General features: G+C 52.3%; 1 protein-coding gene across 7 annotated transcripts in view; it reads right to left on the bottom strand.

Annotated features, from left to right (window-relative positions):
* Nucleotides 1–17860, bottom strand: part of AUH (AU RNA binding methylglutaconyl-CoA hydratase) — a 352182-nt gene that overhangs the window by 13639 nt on the left and 320683 nt on the right. The window contains exon 11 of one of the 7 annotated variants that reach the window (XM_019463763.2): nt 11860–11901. The exons of the other annotated variants lie outside the window; for them this stretch is intronic. Coding sequence (XP_019319308.2) covers nt 11875–11901 — 27 coding nt within the window. The 3' untranslated portion in view covers nt 11860–11874. Of the gene's footprint in view, nt 1–11859; nt 11902–17860 lie in introns of those variants that run through there. 7 annotated transcript variants of the gene reach the window in all.

Consider the following 17860-nt stretch of genomic DNA (forward strand, 5'->3'; position numbering starts at 1 on the left):
ACACCTCCCGAAGCAGACATTCTGGAGGGTGAGCCCGGACATCTGGGCTTTAACGAGTTTTTTGGTGATTCTCATGGCTGTTAAGGTTCAACAAGCACTGACCTCCAGGGTCTCCCTATGTTCATATTTCCGCGATCTACATGAGTCTATCTCTTCCTCGCTCTAGGACACCCCAGTTACAGGGCCCATCAGACGCCAAATCATGCAGGGGCAATAGTCTTACTCTCTGTGTAAAGACAATACCCTGGAAGTTATTCTCTATATGGTTAGCGAAACAGCGCTGAACTGCCCTAAGCAGAGGGGAATGGGCTGTATTGTGCCCTCCCCCCCAGATTTTTTTTATAACATTTTTTTAAGTTTATCTATTTATTTTGAGAGAGCGTGAGGGAGAGGGAGCGTGAGCAGGGGAGGGGCAGAGAGAGAGGGAGAGAGAGAAGCCCAAGCGGGCTCCGCACTGTTAGCACAGGGGCTCGAACTCACGGCCTGTTAGATCATGACCTGAGGTGAAACCGAGAGTTGAATGCTTAACCGACTGAGCCTCTCAGGCGCCCCTGTGTCCTCCGAAAATGTACACGTGGAAGCCTTAATTCCAGGAATTTCGGAACGCAACTGTATTTGGAGATAGGGCGCTCAAAGAGGTATTTGAAAGAAAAGGAGGTCATTAAAGTGGGCTCTAATCCAAGGATACTGGTGTCCTTTAAGGAGAGGAGATGCCAACACGCAGGCGGGCACAGGAGGACCCCGGGAGAGGCCGGCCGCGCGTGGTCGGCGGGGGAGGCTGGCACAGATCCTTCGGACCCTCAGAAGAAACCAGCCCCGCCAACCCCTCAGTCTCAGACCTCCAGCCTCCAGAGGCGCGAGACAATGTGCTCTGGACGTTTAAGCCATCTGCTCCGTGGTGCTTTGTCACAGCGGCCCTGGCAAAATGCCACACGGAGCAAACACGCCCACGTACAAAACACTCCATGAGAGGCAGCTAGCCTCCAAGTTAAATAATATGTACGGAGAAGATGTAACGAGCCCGCGGACCCCACACCCACGGCACGGAAGCGCTTGTTCCCCAACACTGTGAGCGAAGGGAGTCACTCCGTGACAACTTTCACATAATCGCACCCACTTCGGACGATGAGTTCAGCTGTATAATTAAATAAATTAAGAAGGCACGGCCCCCGGATCAGATAGCTTATCCTTAGATGCATGAATATATTTGCTGTGGACAGTAAGGCACGATAAAGATGGTTCCGGAGTGCCTAATCTGAATTTGTGTTGGAGGCCACGTCCACCGCAACCAACTCGTTATGAACCCACAGTGCCAACGTCACCTCGTCCGTCCCCTGCTGCAGTTTCACGAGGCCGTCGGGAGGAGGGCTGTTGAGGCCAAGGGAGGGGGCTTGGCAGAGGGCAGCTGGCCCCCGTAAGGCCCCGTTGTCCACCCAAGAGTGTCACTTCACTGAAATTGGCCCAGCCTGGTGCTGTGGACTGGGACAAAAGGACACGTTCCCGCATCTCACTTACAGGGACCCAGCCGAGCTGTCTGAAAAACAACCTCCCACGTGGGGAGCCCTACCGATGAATTGTTGTAGAGAAACGTAGCCAGTGACCAACTCATGCCAGGGATGCATCAACTCATTGTGTTACCCTGAACTGTCCCCCCGTTGGTAGAACACAGAAGACCTGCTTCTGAAACATAAAGCTGATTTTCGGAAGAATGAAAATAATTTAGACCAAATTACGTAACTGACGTGTAACCTGTAAGCATATTTGAAACTCGACAAAAATCCGAGCTAGCTGCCCCCGCACCTGCGTCTCTGTGGACTGGGGTCCCGAGCGCATTTTCAGACGGCTGACCAGGGTCATGTACTTCATCTGAGCACCTGTCTGGACGGCTCATCAGTACACGACTGGGGCCGAGTGCAAAGAACTCAACGAACTGATTGTGGGGCTCGTCAAAGATGAACTGACAGAGGCACTCCCTCTGGGGAGGGGGCACTAACTTTTAAACCACAAACACCGGGAGTGGAGGGCAGCTGGGCACCAGTGTCTGCCTCTGCCCTGGAGGTGGGGTCACCCTGAGCCAAGTTTTCTCCAGTGTGGACCTACTCTGAGGATGTCACGCAAGGTCTATAGTAATCAAAGTCCCCTTTTCATCCACTGCTCCCATGCGTGCCACCGAGCAGATACGAGATGGCTACGAGGAGGGAAAGAAAGGGGCACTTGTCAGGCTCTGGACCCGACTCTCATGTCACACCAGGGGAAGTGAGAGCCTGCTTGTGGACGAGGAGCCAGACACGCCTCCTCCAGGGAGAGGAACTTGCATGGGACATGAATGGCCTGACTCAAACTCACTGGCCAGCAGCAGTCACCAACGTCGTTTGCTTTTTAGGAAAGTGCAACTGCGCTCTGGTAGCCAGCGTCCAAGACCCGCTCCTCCTGTGGCCCTCTCCCCCTGCACTGCATCAAGGCTGGCGTGTAATGGTCCACGGCTCCCACGGCCACCCCCGAAAGACACTGTAGCCTCCTACTTGGTCTCTTGAATCTCTTGCTTGGGGGAGGCTGGCCACTGGGTCATGAGGACACTCAGTCGGCCACATGGAGAGGCCCACGGGGAAGGAGCTGGGCACACCCCCCACCCCCGCCACTTCAGAAGTGGAGCCTCCAGCCCCGCTTGGGCCTTCAGATGACTACCGTCCCAACCAACACCCGCCTGCAATGGCAAAAGAGCCGGACCCAGCCAGCCACGCAGCTCCCAAATTCCTGACCCACAGACACCATGAGAGGTCATAAACGACCATTTGTATGTTAAGCCGCTAAGTTTTGGGGTGACGTGATGCACAGCAAGAGGTCACGGATGCACACCTAAAGCTCTTCATTTCCAAATACGTAATCCGGTGATGTTGGGCTCAGGAGCTCTCCCTGCCAGTAAAATTAAATAGTGAGCAAATGACACTGCCTGTTCCACCAATTCATTACGGAAGGGTGGGACCTTGAGGCACTTAGCAGCTCCAAGCTTTTGGTGAGACATGCCATCCGCCCGGCGTGTTCCACCCACTGGTTCTCATCTCGTCGTGACCTCCTTCCCCAACCGCCCACTCTAAAGGCAACGCTCCATTACCCCACCGCTCTCCCCTTGACTTCTGCAGAGCCATTTTGATGGCTTTGTGTTACCCATTCACTCATCTCCCTCCTGTCCCCCCCAACCCCCGCCTCCTCGGTGTCTGTACCGGTGGGGTACTGGAGGGAGGCCACAGGTTGCCCAAAGTATTTCGAAAAGAAAAAGCAAGCTCTTCCGTGTGTTGGAGCAGAGGGCGGAGGGGGGCAAAGGGGCCGTTCATACTGATTAGCGTCTTCTGCTCCATCTCAGTGCTGATGGAAAGTTACAGGGCTGGTGAGACAGCTCATATTCACGATGCACAAAGCGTTCTGGGAAACCTTCACAGCGTCTACGAGATAGAACAAGAATAAGCCAGCTCTTGTGGACCAAACCAACCCAAACTTGACTGGCTCCAAACAGCGTCCGTTGAGCTCACGGTTCAGCTGGTCAGCGTGGAAGGCTGGGGGTGGCCGGGGCGGTTATGGCGGTATGGGCCGTGCTGTCGTCCGTGCCTCTAGAGAGCCGTGGGCCACTGGGCAGCACGCTCGCGGGGCCCCGCGAGCTGCCAGCTGGACGCCCCAGTTCCCCTCCTTGCAGGCCAGCCCGGACTTGCTCTGAGGCAACAACAAACAAGCAGGAGAGAGCGTGTGCACCAGCCTCCAGGGGCCCAGCTTCCAAACGGGCTCCCTGTCGCTGCCACTGCTGCGTTGGATAAGCCAGAGCGAGTCACAGGGTCCCCGGCTCACGGCTCGACCTCTCCGTGGCAGAGCTGAAGCGCGCACTGGAAAGGGCACAGGTGCAGTGGAGGGAGGGACAGCTGGGGCCAGGTTTGCAATCAATCCCTCCCGTCCACATTTTACAGAAAAGGGAGGCTCAGAGAAAATTCAGCGACTTAGGACGTGGGGCTCAAACAGAGACTTGAACGTGAGTTTTCTTCCCCCTAATCTCACCACTCAGGAAATTCCCCGCACAAGCCTGGTCCCTTCCCTTTCTTGACCCAGCAGCTGAGGGCGTTTCTCTTGAGCAAAATCACCCGGCTTTGGTTGAAATGTCGATGCCGCACGAGCATCACGGTGCTTCTGGCTCGAACATAATAGAATTCCCCACCACACGTGGTGCCGGCAGGCTTTTTGTTCTATTTTGGTGACACTCCATCGGCATCCTTCGCGCACCTCACGGCTGCGTAGGGGCTCTGCCTCTCGGTGATGGCGAAAACCGCAAGGCCGGGCAGATCTGAAGCTAGTGGCTGACAAACAGGAAGGTCCACGCTCTTTCAGAGATGGTACAAATAGGAACAGAAAGAATTACTGGAGTCTGACCCACCCACGGTGTCATTCCGTTAGAAACTTCCGGTACGGTTACGTAGGCGGCAAAACAGACCCAAAGAGCAGACGTTTTATATGGTAGGGAAAAGGATTCGAGGCAGCCTTTCCCCTTTGTTGGCCAACTAGAAAGAGATTAAAATGGAGCCCATCATGCTTACTAAATAAATGGCAATCAAAGATGTCATCGTGGGACTCCTGGGTGGCTCAGTCGGTTGGTCGTCCGACTTCAGCTTAGGTCACGATCTGATGGTTGCTCAGGTCATGATCTCACGGTTCGTGGGTTCAGGCCTCATGTCGGCCTCTGTGCTGACAGCTCAGAACCTGGAGCCTGCTTTGGATTTTGTGTCCCCCCCCCCCCGCCCCCGCCCCTAACCTGCTGGCTCGCTCTCTCTCTTTCTCTTTCTCAAAAATAAATAAATATCGAAGAATAAATAAATGACGTTAGCTCTAAAAATGTCATCAGCAAGTGCTTAAATCACACGGTGAACTGAGACAAAAGAACGAGTTGACACAACTTCCCCCGACTTCTTTCTCCCGTGGGAAACAGCACTACTGATCGGTTTAGACCAGGCACCGGTGAGCTGTGACCCTGTGGGCCAAATCCAGCGCTCTGCCTGCCGTTGTAAATAAAGTTTTATGAGAACACGCTCGTCCCTTCCCATTTGTCTGTGACCGTTTCCATGCTGTCGCCGCAGGGCTGAGAAGTTAAAACGCAGAGCATCTGGCCTCGAGCCTGACTTACTTTCCACCCGGCCCTTTACAGGGTAAGTTCGCAGGGGCCTGACCTGCACCCTGGAATACCGCGCTCTGCAGAAGGTCCTGGGACATGAAGATGTGAAAGCCCGTGCAGGCGGACGTCGCAAGCAGGTCACCGGGCCCGGGCGCAGTGGTTGCCCAGTTGAAGGGGGAGAACGGAGACCAAGCTGACCCCCGGGTGGAGAGTGGGTGGGTGGGACTCCCGTCGCTCCAGCCAGCACGAGTCCGGAGAACGAGTTCAACGCAGGTCCCGAAGATCTGCCCCCAGGTCCTGACAAAGCAGAGCTACACCGTGCTCAGGGGTGGGTGGTTCCCTGGGTCCAAACACACCCACGCCGCCAGGCCTGTGGGTCTCTCTTGCCTCTCCTGTCCCACCAGGCCGCACTCAAACCTTCTTGTGCCTCCCCACCCCCCACTTCCCAGAAGCCCAGCGGCTGTCTGCGGGACGTGGTAGGCACGGCCCGGACCCACAGGATGAGTCTTATCCAGCTTTCCCGGCGGTTGGATCGGGATGGGCAGTCCAGGCCACTCTGACAGCAGAGACGCGAGGGGTGTCCTCCGGGAGCCTCTGGGGAAGCGGGTCCTTGCTGACGAGACACACGGAGAGGAGGGGGCAGCCTGACCGCTGCCTCGCCCGCCGTGGTGCCTGGGCCGGGGGGTGAGCTTGCCGGGAGGCCAGCATGCAGGGGAAGACAGACAGAGCCCGCGATCTTGATGCTATCAGGAGAGGAGTTAATCAACTCTGGAATCACCCTGACTCCCAAACTTGCCATATTTGAGATGGCACACTTCCTTGTCCTCGAAGCTGTTTTGAGTTCATCTGAGTGTTATTTGCAGCTCGCGTCACCTGAGCTTAAACCTTGGAGTGCCTGCCACCTCACGGAACACCCCCTCTCTGTGCCGGGCATGGCCCCCGCCCCCAGTCGTGGCCTGTCCCCTTTCCCCTCAACCCGGTGGGGATACGCACACCACCCCCTGAGCGAACACGCCCCTGACCCCGTAGCGAGCATGTGACCCGTCGAGACGCCTCACGCTCGCCTGGCCTGTGCCCCCCACCTTTCTCCCGCCAGATCCGAAGGTAAACCTCATGTATTCAAAATCGAGCCACCAAATGTCTGCCTCTGGTAGTGGTGAACCAGGCCATCTGGAACACAACTTCCGCTGAGCCCAAGAGACAAGCCGAATACAAAATGAAAACATGGGTCCCAGGCCATCAGAGACCTCACAGTACGACCGAGACTTGCTCAGTCAGATCCAAGCGACGACGAAGGCCCCACAGGGGAGCGCAGCTCGGCGGGTTTTTTCCCAGAGAGGGGGAGGGGGAACGCCTTCCGACATCGCAGAGGGCAGCTGAGGGGCAGCGTGCACATTCCGCACACCCGAAAGTGGTCCCTGAGGTTGAGGTGTGAACGGAACGCGAGCTAAGGAAACCCTGGCCTCAGTGAAAGGAAAGTCTTTTCCGTAAGTGCGGCTGGGTCACCGGAGACCCACAGGGAGCTAATGGGCAATCAGGGGCCGCCTCACCCCGTGCACACTCCCTGGAGGTCTGAAAAAGAAAGCAAGAACACAGAGCTCTTAGACAAAACCGGGAAAGGATATGTTCTTGAACATGGGACAGAGAAGGATTAATTAAACAAGATGCAAACAGCACTACTTGCAAAGAGAAAGACTTGATAAATCGTCCTAGAGTATTTGCAAGGTCCTCTGGTCACCCAAAGACGCTGGCAGGGAGGAAAGTGACGAGGCAGAAGCAAAGAGGAGGGATTTGCAGGGCGTCGACCTTACCAAGGGCCCTTCCCCAGTGTACAGAAGGGACTCCTACAGATTAACGAAGAAGATGATGATCAGGCCGAAAACTGAAAATTTCAAAGGGACAAGAAACCGATGAACAGGTGCTTAATCAAAGAAAACAAGAATTGCCACGCACACAGTGGCCGAAACGGAAAGCCGGAGAGACCGGGGACGGGAAGGGACAGACCCTCCCGGAGCTGCCCGAGGGCCTTCCGCCAGCCGGCCGCTTTGGAAGACAGCCTGGGCATCGTGTATTAAAGCCGAGGACGCCGATCACGTGGGAGCCGGCCAGTTCACCCCTAAGTACGTTCCCGCCAGCGTTGCACGGACACGTGCACCAATAGGTCGGCTTGACGATACGCATTCTTGCGGTATTTGCCACAGCCCCAAACTGAAAATAAAAGTACCTCGAAGATAGAGACGTCTTTGTAAGGTGCATAACTAGACAGGAAGGAGAAGGAATGATCCACAGCTAAATACAACAAGGCGTTTACCGAGGCGTACGCGCTGCACGCTTTTATTAAGATAAAAATCGAGCCCGGCGACAGCACTCCACAGCGTCCAGTTGTAACAGGAAAGCGAGAAAGTGATTTCCATCAAAGTCAGGATAATTGCTATCTTCAGGGGCAGCGACAGGAGTGGGGGAGGTCCTCAGGGACTGGCAGAGTGGTCCTTCCGGACCTGGGTCCTGGCTGTGCAGGTACGTAGGCGGCGATAGAGTATCTCGGTTCTGCGCAACTTTCTCATTGCGTTTCCATCACTCACAATCTAAGGAAGGTAAGAGGACGTTTGCACTCGGCACCACTCAGGGAGGCCTGCGGGAAATAGGCTGGCCCGGCCTCCGACTCTCCCTGCCTGGTATCCACGCTCGGAGCGGCGGTCCGTTGTGCTTTTCCTTCTGGATGCCGTGGATCTCCTGGCTCTCGTGTCTCCTCATTTGGTTCCGGTCCCCGAAGCTGAGTGCACCTGTCACCGCTCAGGACGCCATGCCGAGCATTTCTCTGGAAGCCGGCCTTACCGGGGGCTTTGTCATTTGTCCCGCCCCCGGTCTTTCTGTGGACTTCCTCGGTGATTCATTCAACCCGCCCTTACTGCATGTGTTTTGATGAGCAACTTTCTCTTCTTGCATCTTGCAGCAGTGTTTGTAAGTGGGACTGTCTCGATTCTCCATCTCGTACGGCCAGCAGCGTTGCCGTTTAACGAGTGCAAACAGTGACGGCACTCCCCCTGAGTCAGCTCTCTGGGCTGGGTGCTGGGAGCTGCTGGGGATGGGACATCCAGGTCGGCCTCTACACCCGGCTGGGGCCGCCTGGACACCCTTCCCTGTACGTGGTTTTCTCAGCAACACAGCCGCGGCTCTTGACGTGAGACTTGGGGCTCCACGAGACGGTGTTCCCAAAAGACTAATGCAGTATAGAAAGATCGAAAGCCTCTTTGCCTTGCTTGCTAGCGTCCCATTGGCCAAAGCCAGGCATACGGTCAAGTTCATTCAGAGGGGACAACACAAGGATGTGAACACCAGGGCTCATCGGGGCAAGCACAATTCTGTGTACTTCCTCGTAGTAAATACATCGTAGTAAATTTAAAAACACAAATACGTGAGAACAGCCAGATACATATATTCAGGAACACGTACAGCAATAGAAAGACTTATTAACGTAGGTGTCTGCTTCCGTCTGCTTCTTCCTTCTTGGGCGATTTGACCAACAACTCACTAGAGAGAAGTTCTGTGGGTTAAGGACGCATTCGCAGCATCACTGGTTAGAAAGTTTTCTGAGAGCAGGCGTTTTCATGAATACCGTGGCTGTCATAAAGTCCAGAAGGTGGGACTTTTAAGTGGGAGGTCTCGCGTCCCATGTAGGTACCAGAAAGGACACAGCCCCTCCAGAACACTCGTGGTGACCTCAGAGATCAAGACGCCCTTGCCTCGCTGAGGTCTGGGGGCGCTGGGCACCTTCCCTGAAGCCTGGCCCTGACTCAGCGTCTTTCCTGACCCTCTCAGATCGCTCTCCACGATGGCCCTGTCGCACTGTTGGAAATCACTGCCTCGGTACGTGAAGTGAAACGCCTCTAAGTGTGCAAACTGCTAGGATGTTCGCCCGAACAAATAAGAACGTGAGAAAGCCCAGCACGAAGGCTTCATGCCCAGGCCAGGGGACGGCGGAGTCTGGGCGGAAAGTACCGGGGCCATACAAAACTTCGAATTGCCAGTCCGCGGTCGCCCGGGGGTGACGGGAAACTCTGCTGGCTGGCAGGCAGCTCTGGGCTGACGGGTTCTACCTCTTGTGCGGGAGGCGGTACATGCTGTGGAGCGGCCGCCAGGTGCACCTGCCTTCCTGCCGGAGGTGTGTCGGATCGCCTGTTTGAGATGCGGTGCTCTCCCCCCGGGACACCACAGGCGTCTTTTTTTGTGCTCCATATGAGCAGATGCTTCATGAATGGTGCTGCCAGAACTGTTTAAATAAGAAATGTGCTTTAAAAGTCCTTTCGTTTTGCCAAATTTGTGAGGCCTTACTCTACGCCAGATGCTCTATTTATCACCTGACTTAACCCTCACGATGTTTGAAAGAGGCATCATGGTACCCATTTTCACAGCCCTGCCAACTAAGGTGCAGAAAGGCTGGGTCACTTGGCCAAGGTTGCACAGCCAGTGACTCTGCACAGGAAGAAGGACTAAGGCTGCCTTTCTTTGAACAGGAGCCCCCCACCCACCCTCCCCCTCTCTCTCCCACCTTTCTAGACCCCACACATCACCCAGAACTCAGAAATCTGCCTGGGCTAGTGTCTAGATCAGTACTGTCCCAAAGAAATATAATGCTTCTTGTAAGCAGTGTGAGCCACTTATGAAATTTCGAAGTTTCCAGTAGCCACATTACAGAAAAAAAAAAAAAAAGTAAAATTAATTTTAATAATATATTTTATCTAACCCCATAGAAGGAAATATTATTTCAGCATGCAGCCAATGTAAGCTAATTACTAGTAAGAGACTTCATTTTCTTTCTTTCTTTCTTTCTTTCTTTCTTTCTTTCTTTCACCCACAACCATCTCGATTTGGACTAGCTGCATTTCACACATCACCAGCTGTATGGGCTCCTGGCCACCCCACTGGATGGCGCAGGTTCAGTACTTTGAGATAACATGGTTTCTCAAAACGTGCTCAAACCTATGTCAATTCTAAAGATGTGTTTGTTCTCCAAAGCACATAAGGGCGTGAGCGGGCACAAGCAGGAAAAAATCAGATATGATAGAAATCAGTCAAAAGTAATCTGCCACCCCCAGTACATGTTCACAAAGCCTCCAGTCCAGCATGGGCTGCAGGCAGGGTTGTCTCCAGCCGCCAGGGTTCCATTCATGCAAACACCCTAAAGTCCTGATACTGTGGGGAGAAACGCACTTGAAAATGTTTCCGACAAATGTTCTGATCTGCCTGAAATGCTTGAATTATTTTGAAAGAAGAAAAGGTGGGGGGAGGAGAAAGCCTGCTGATCTGGAATCTAAGAAAGAAAATGGGTTGTGGTGGTTGTTGTTTTTGACGCTGGGAACTATTTTTAGGAAAGAAAACCCACCTGATATTTGATATGAATTATTCATCCTTAGATAGAGACACAATTGGTGTCACAAAGCAAGACCAAGAAGGCTAATGAAGGTCGACTTTGATTCTGATTAGGGAAAAAACAGTCTCAGTGACCATGATTAGGCTGAATGTCCCTGCTGTGTTTTCTCCAGGGATTTCCCTCCACTCGGTGTGACAGGCAGACAAGAGTAACTGGAAAGCACTGAGGCGTGAAGTCGAGACTTGCTCAGTCTCCCGACACTGAGGAGGCCAGGTGCCCCGGGAGCCCTCTTTCAATCCACTCGGGGAAGTCTGAGACGAAGGCTGGTGAGAGACAGGCAGTGAACGCGTCTGCACAAAGTGGCTGCAAGGTCTTAAGTGCCAGCCTGGGGGCCGCACCCCAGGGAGAAGGACACTGTGGGGCACTACGGCACGACTTGGAGAAGGCTGCAGTCACGCACCTGTTACCATCACGGACTTCGTGCACCTGTCACCATCGTGGACAGAAGTCGGCTACGTTTACCTGGTGAGCGCTACCCCCCGCGCGGGGTTTCCTGTGCCGTGGATACAATGATGCTGTCCCGAACGAGTTTAAAATAAGCTTTGAGGCCGGACAGCCGTCCTCGTTATTTAAAGTATTGACAACTCCCGCGTGTCTGTTTAGTTGCATCTCCGGATATGACGATAGCCATGCATACGCCTGCTACTTATTATGAGTGGGCGTTTTTTAGGAAAAAAAAAAATTTTATTTGCTCTTATTCACCCACGTTTGTAATTTCTTGATGAAATCTTCCCGCCGAGTATTTATGGCTCCAGCAGGTAGGGCGGTTCTTCCAAGAGGACCTGCTGGAGCGAAGGAGTGTGGTTGGAAGCCCTCGGTGCCTACGATGCATTTGCAAATCCATTTCTTCTGAGAAACAGTAGCTTTGATAAAAGCAGATCAAAGAACAGGTTTACCGCAGGTCTTCAAGTTGTCTGGGGAGTGCTAAGATGTAACCTGGTAAGGGATACCCCAAACGAGTTATTCTAAGCTTGGTCCGAACGCCACCGTATCTGGTTTTCACACGACGGCACAAAAAAATCTTTGTTTCTCTCGTGGCTTCTGCGAGATCCAACAGCAGCGAGGAAGATGGGAACCAGAAACCACCTCTCTGGTGACCCTGGAGAGATTCAAAACCCTAAGCTGTAAGACAGAATGGGGCACTGCCCAGAGCCAGCGGTGGTCGAACAGGGCATCTGGAGACGTGGGAGGGAAGGTACCAGAAAACCCGGTGGAGAAGCCGTCTCAGAGTCAGTGATGCTCCTGGATTGCTTCGTTGGCAACCATGAAAACCGGATGGCAGGTGTGCTTTGCCGTATCATAATTTGTGCAAGTGCTTACGAAGCTGGAAAGGCAGAGAAACACAGCATGTTTGCTGGGAGCTGTGTGTTGGTGAGGAAGGATGGGTTCCGAGAGTAAGGAGTCCGAGCTACAATCTCTGCTGATGGCGCAAACAAAGACCAAGATAACCCCATGGCGCACCCGAACCCGCGTCGTCAAAGGACGCCCTGCAAACGAGGAACAGCCCGTCCCCCTTCCTCTGGGAAATACTTTGCAGTGACTTCTCCAGGAAGAACTCATCTCTTTTAAACATATATAATGAAATGGGGATATGGGATCTAATCAGTTAAACTACATGAAATGAAAGGAAGAACACAACAGAAAAATCAAGTTTCAGACAAAGAACATTCTCCCCCCCTCCGCCCCCAAACAATATTGATACAGAGCTGATGAACTGGGACGGAACGTACCGCCATGAAGTCAACACAGCGATGAAGAAATTGCCCTGGTAAAGCAAATGGGAAAGAGAAGATACAAGGTTTCCAGGAAGGACAAGGAGGCTGGTAGGAGTAAACCAGGGGCCAGCAGAGCTCGAGAAAGGCGCATTTCTCCCGGAATGAGGCCACCTTGGAAGAAACACAAGGAACATGGGTGCTGCATCAGAAGGGCATGAAGTACAGGAAGGAAGGAAATGAGGTGAGAGCTGAGGGACTGGAGAGAAAGTCTGAGATGGGCAAGACCGACAGTGGGAATCCAACATACGCACACTGTCCCTAGGGCAGAGAGCTTACATAGTAGGATGCAACAATTATCTTTTAAATTTTTTTCAAGTTTAATTTATTTTTGAGAGGCAGAGAGAGACAGAGGGGCACAGAGAGAGGGAGACACAGAAGCCGAAGGAGACTCCAGGCTCCGAGCTGTCGGCACAGAGCCAGACATGGGGCTTAAACCCACAAACCGTGAGATCATGACCTGAGCTGAAGTCGGACGCTTAACCGACAGAGCCACCCAGGTGCCCTGAGAAATACATTTTTAAAAATACAAGAGGAACTATTAGGGAAAAAAATAAGATTAAAATGGCTTGTTGGCGGTGGGGAAGGGAAGGAAATATAATACATTTGTCATTGCTTATGATAAGAAGTCAGTGGATTTTATCCAGAGAAATGGAGGATTAAGGGCTTGGGATTTAATTATAACTTTAACGAGTTATCAAAGGAAGCCTTTACATCGAGGCTTCCAAGATTTCAATGCTATTAAAAACAGAATGCATAATATGAAATAGAAATAAAACGATGTCAAACAAGCAGATGTAAATGCGTTAAATTAACATATAAAGAAAAAGACACTCTACGACTGGGTCACAAAGCAAAACCAAGCAGTGTGCTGTGTGCTAGAAATACACCTGAAAAGAGTCAAAATCTTTGAAGGCGGAAGGGTGAGCAGAGGTACAGCAGCGAATGCAGAAGGGAAAGAAAGCAGGCCACAGTCTAACGAGGGGAGGGTTCAGGAAAATGGCGTCAAGAAAGACAAGGGAGGACGCTTCCCAGAGACAAGGGCACAGTCCGGAGCTGAGACACAACGGTGCCCGTGCCTGACAGTCATGAATCTCCACCCCCCAATGCACTAGCTGCACTCTTCCTAAAAGCTAAAACCAGCCCTACAAGGAAAGATACGCAGAAGGCGTACTAACAGAGAGCTGAGCCACTCAGTTCGTAACGGAGTAAGGGGACAAAAAATAAATTTTGGAAGACCAAAATAACGTAATGAGTCACTTTTTCCAAGTGACAATAATGCAGACAAATCGACTGTCTAATGGAGAATACAGAGAGCCGTGGAACACTCGAGAAGGTAAACAAGGGCAAACATCACACTCCAGGCAAACTGAAGTAAAAACAGAAATCCGTAACAAACACAAGAGACAAAGGAAATAGCCATAAGCAAACAAACACCCCCACAATCTGGACATTTTTCACCACCTCTTCACGCATTCTTTTTTTTTAAATTAATGTTTATTTAGTTTTGAGAGAGAGAGAAAGTGCGAGCAGGGGAGGGGCAGAGAGAGAGGGAGACACAATCCAAAGCAGGCTCCAGGCTCCGAGCTGTCAGCACAGAGCCCGACGTGGGGCTCGAACTCATGAACCATGAGATCACGACCTGAGCCAAAGTCAGAATCTCAACATACTGAGCCACTCAGGCGCCCCTCTCTTCACCCATTCTGAACTCGAATAGGAAATGAAAACAAACAGGGTATCTAAACGATGACAATAATAAAAGTTCGACTTACCAGAACCTAAGAGTTACGCCTCACAAAGTGCTTTGAATAACATCTTATTCATTCATTTGGATCACTCAGCAAGAAATCGGAAGTCTATGTCAGGCATTGTCTTAACAGCAGGTAAAACAGACGGAAAGCCCTTTGCCAAAGGCGTGTAAGTTCCGGTGAAAGACAAACAATAAAGAAAGAAATATGAATTCGCATAAGAAGGTGATAAACATTTGAAAAGAAAGTAAGTTAGGAAAGGGAACTAGAAAGCCTTGGGGGTGTGAGAAGGAACAGGTTAAAAAAAATTTTTAGTATTTTTTTTTAAGTTTACTTATTTTGAGAGAGAAAGCACGAACTAAGGAGGGACAGACAGAGAGAGAAAGAGGGAGAGAGAATCTCAAGCAGGCTCTGAGCTGTCAGCACAGAGCCCGAGGCAGGGTTCGAACTCACAAACCATGAGATCATGACCTGACCCAAAGTCAGATGCTTAACCGACGGACTCACCCAGGACCGCTGCAGACTGAAATTTCAAAGAGGATGGTCAGGACAGCCCAGGTGAGATGACGGCATTTTTGGAAAGAAGGAGGTGAGCCATGTGTCTCTCTGGGGGAAAAAGGTTCCTGTGCAGCGGGAACAGGATGTGCAAAGACCCTGAGGCATGAATAAGGAGGTCAGGATGCCCAGGAGCTACTTGCTCCCAAGTGAGAGCCCTACATCCCTCTGTCCTCCACGTGTCATGAAGAATCTCACCAGAATGCTGGCCGCAGGCATCTGGGGAGACGCAGTTCTAGGCATCCGTGTCCTTTGATACGGGGAGGAAAAGCATAGACAAGATCGAGCACAGGGCTGTAGCTAGAGATAGATGTGAAGTCAAAACTTTGTTTCTGTGTTACTCTTCTTCTTCTAAATGGTAAAAGTACCGTGCGTGGCTACGCAGATGCTAGTGTTCCACAAGAGCGGAGAAGTTTTACTAGGCAGGAGAGAGAGGGGAGCGTTTCCGGACCAGTCTGCTAAAGGCGTGGGATCTAACGAACAAGAAGAGAAGTTTGTCTAGATGGGAGAGCAGACAGTTCATGGTAACAGGAGGGAGGACAGAATCTGTCGTCAGATGCACCTGTGTGTTGCTTGGTGGGATGGGAGGAACGTGTCGTGACGGCTCTTTTTTTTCCCCTTTTTTCTTTTTCGGTGAAACAGGAAGCAAGGTGATCAGCTGAGAGAGAAGATGGGCAGGAGGCTCTAGGACGAGACATGAACGGACCAGGAAATGTGAGTGGACGGCTGGAAACGTGAGGGACCCCATTTGATGTTATGAAATTAAAGGGAGGCCCGTCACCGAACTGGGGGGGGGTACTTTTCCAGCCACCAGCAGGTGCGCAGACAGCAGAAAGTTCAAAAGACTGGGCCGCCAGTATGGCCCAGTCTCTGTGTCACTAGCGTCTCTGTGTCTCTAGCGTCTCTGTGTCACATTCTAGTCATTCTCAAAATATTTCAAATGTTTTCCTGGCATTCTGAGTTGATGGGAGAATGTCCTAGAAGCGAACGCAGATCGGATTCTATCCCCGAGGTGAGGTCCACCCAGAATCCCTAGCAAGTGTTAGCAGGGCACAGTAACTTCTGTTCTGTCCAACCCAGAACCTGCTCGTGGAAAATGAACGGGGTGTCAACGTGGAATTGTCCCCCTCCCTCCCAGTCTTGCCTCAATCCAAAGGGAAGACGGTGAGGGCTCATCCAGGTGCCCCGTCGGGAGGGCAGGGGCCCCTGCGGTCAAAGTGTGTGGGATGTGAGTCTGGGGTCAGCTCTTCTCACAGAGCCCTGAGATTGACTCCAAGGTCAAGTCCACTGTGTGTGTGTTAGGGGAGGGAGGGCTGCCCACCTTTGATTACGGGCCCTTTTTTTTTACTCAGATACTGGGGAGAGTGTGAACAATGAAATCTGAAACTCCTGTCTTTCTCGATGTGTCAGAAACGATGATTCAATCGACAGGATGAACTATAATGTTGTGCAGATGCCCCTGGGAGCCACTCGCTCATCTGAGACGTGGGCCAACCAAGCTCGGCTCTAAAGCTTCCACGTTACCCTATGTAATACTGACCACCTGCCCCGTGATCCTTTACCCGTCCATTCCACAGATGAGGAAACTGAGGCCCAGGGAGTAATTTGCCTTGACTTAACAGACTGGTCGAGGCAGCTCGGGTCTGGTGCGATCTCAGAAGCCCGCCTCCACACTCTACAGAGCCCCCGCCCTCCCCACTCCAGACCTCCTGAAGGAGCCTGCAGACCAGGGTAGGGATGTGACCCGCTCCTTACACCCCTAAACACCACAAAACGCCTGCACCATCAGCACGGCAGGCCCTTCCAAGTCATGCAGAGTCCACGGGGTATAAGTAATAAATTCAATCACAGCCTGACACTCACGTGGGGGGCAGGTGGGGCTCACCTGGGCCACAAACACAGCCAAGCGTTCAGCTCAGAAAGAGACCGTGCGGCATCCCAGAAACTTGACCCGGCCGGGATCTCCGTCCCTCCAACGGGAGTAGAGGGCACGGAGGGCTCGGCTCCTGGACCGGACCCACGTCGGCCCGGGGGCTCGGTCTTACCGGCATCCCCTGTTCTACTGAGTTTCACAGATATCTCGTTTTTTACAAAGGGAAGGTTTGTGTCAACCCTGCATCAGGCAAGTCTCCCCATGTCGTTTTCCCAACATTTACTCACTTAGCGTCTCTGTGTCACATTCTAGTCATTCTCAAAATATTTCAAATGTTTTCCTTTTTTAATGCTTATTTATTTTTGGGGGAGACAGAGACAGAATGTGAGTGGGGGAGGGGCAGAGAGAGAGGGAGACACAGAATCCGAAGCAGGCTCCAGGCTCCGAGCTGTCAGCACAGAGCCCGACGCAGGGCTCGAACTCATGAGCTGTGAGATCATGATCTGAGCCGAAGTCAGACGCCCAACCGACTGAGCCACCCAGGCGCCCCAAAACATTTCAAATGCTTTAATTGTTATATTTGTTAACGGCCATCTGTGATCCGTGATTACGACTCGTTGAAAGCTCAGGTGATGGCTAGCAAGTTTTAGCAATAAAATATTTTTAATATTTCATGTACTTCAGGTATGTACATTTTTTAGACATAATGCTATTGCACTCTGACTGGACTACAGGAGAGTACAGCCATAAGTTTTTTGAAGTTTATTTATTTATTTGGAGAGAGAGACAGAGAGAGCATGAGCACAGGAGGGGCAGACAGAGAGGGAGAGGGAGAATCCCAAGCAGGTTCCGTGCAATCCGTGCAGAGCCTGATGCAGGGATCGAAGTCACAAACCGTGCGATCATGACCTGAGCTGAAATCAAGAGCAGGACACTTAAGCAACTGAGCCACGCAGGTGCCCCCAGATAGGACTTTTTATGCCCTGGGAAACCCAGAAATTCACCCGACCTGCACGACTGCAGTACCCGCCTTCTTGCAGCGGTCTGGAAGGAATCTGTTGTATCTCCAGGATGTGCCTGCACTCAGTCAACATCCAGGCAGTCCCCGTCCCGGGCTCAGCTAATCCGCGTGGGCCGATCTCAGCGCTCACCCCCGCAGGGACGGCACCGGGAGCGAGACTTGCCAGACCCGTTAGCAGTGGCAGGGTTGCCTGAAGGTGGTGGCTACTTCTCCCAAACGCATGCCTCCAGGTCTGGTGGGGAACTGGCAACCAGAGCTGGCAGCTGGGCTGGACCCCCAAGCCTGTAAGACCCCACCTCCCGGGGAAAGAAGTT

This window comes from Panthera pardus, unplaced genomic scaffold (genome assembly GCF_024362965.1).
Source record: "Panthera pardus isolate Hobbes unplaced genomic scaffold, ASM2436296v1 HiC_scaffold_20, whole genome shotgun sequence".
Classification (NCBI taxonomy): Eukaryota; Metazoa; Chordata; class Mammalia; order Carnivora; family Felidae; genus Panthera; species Panthera pardus.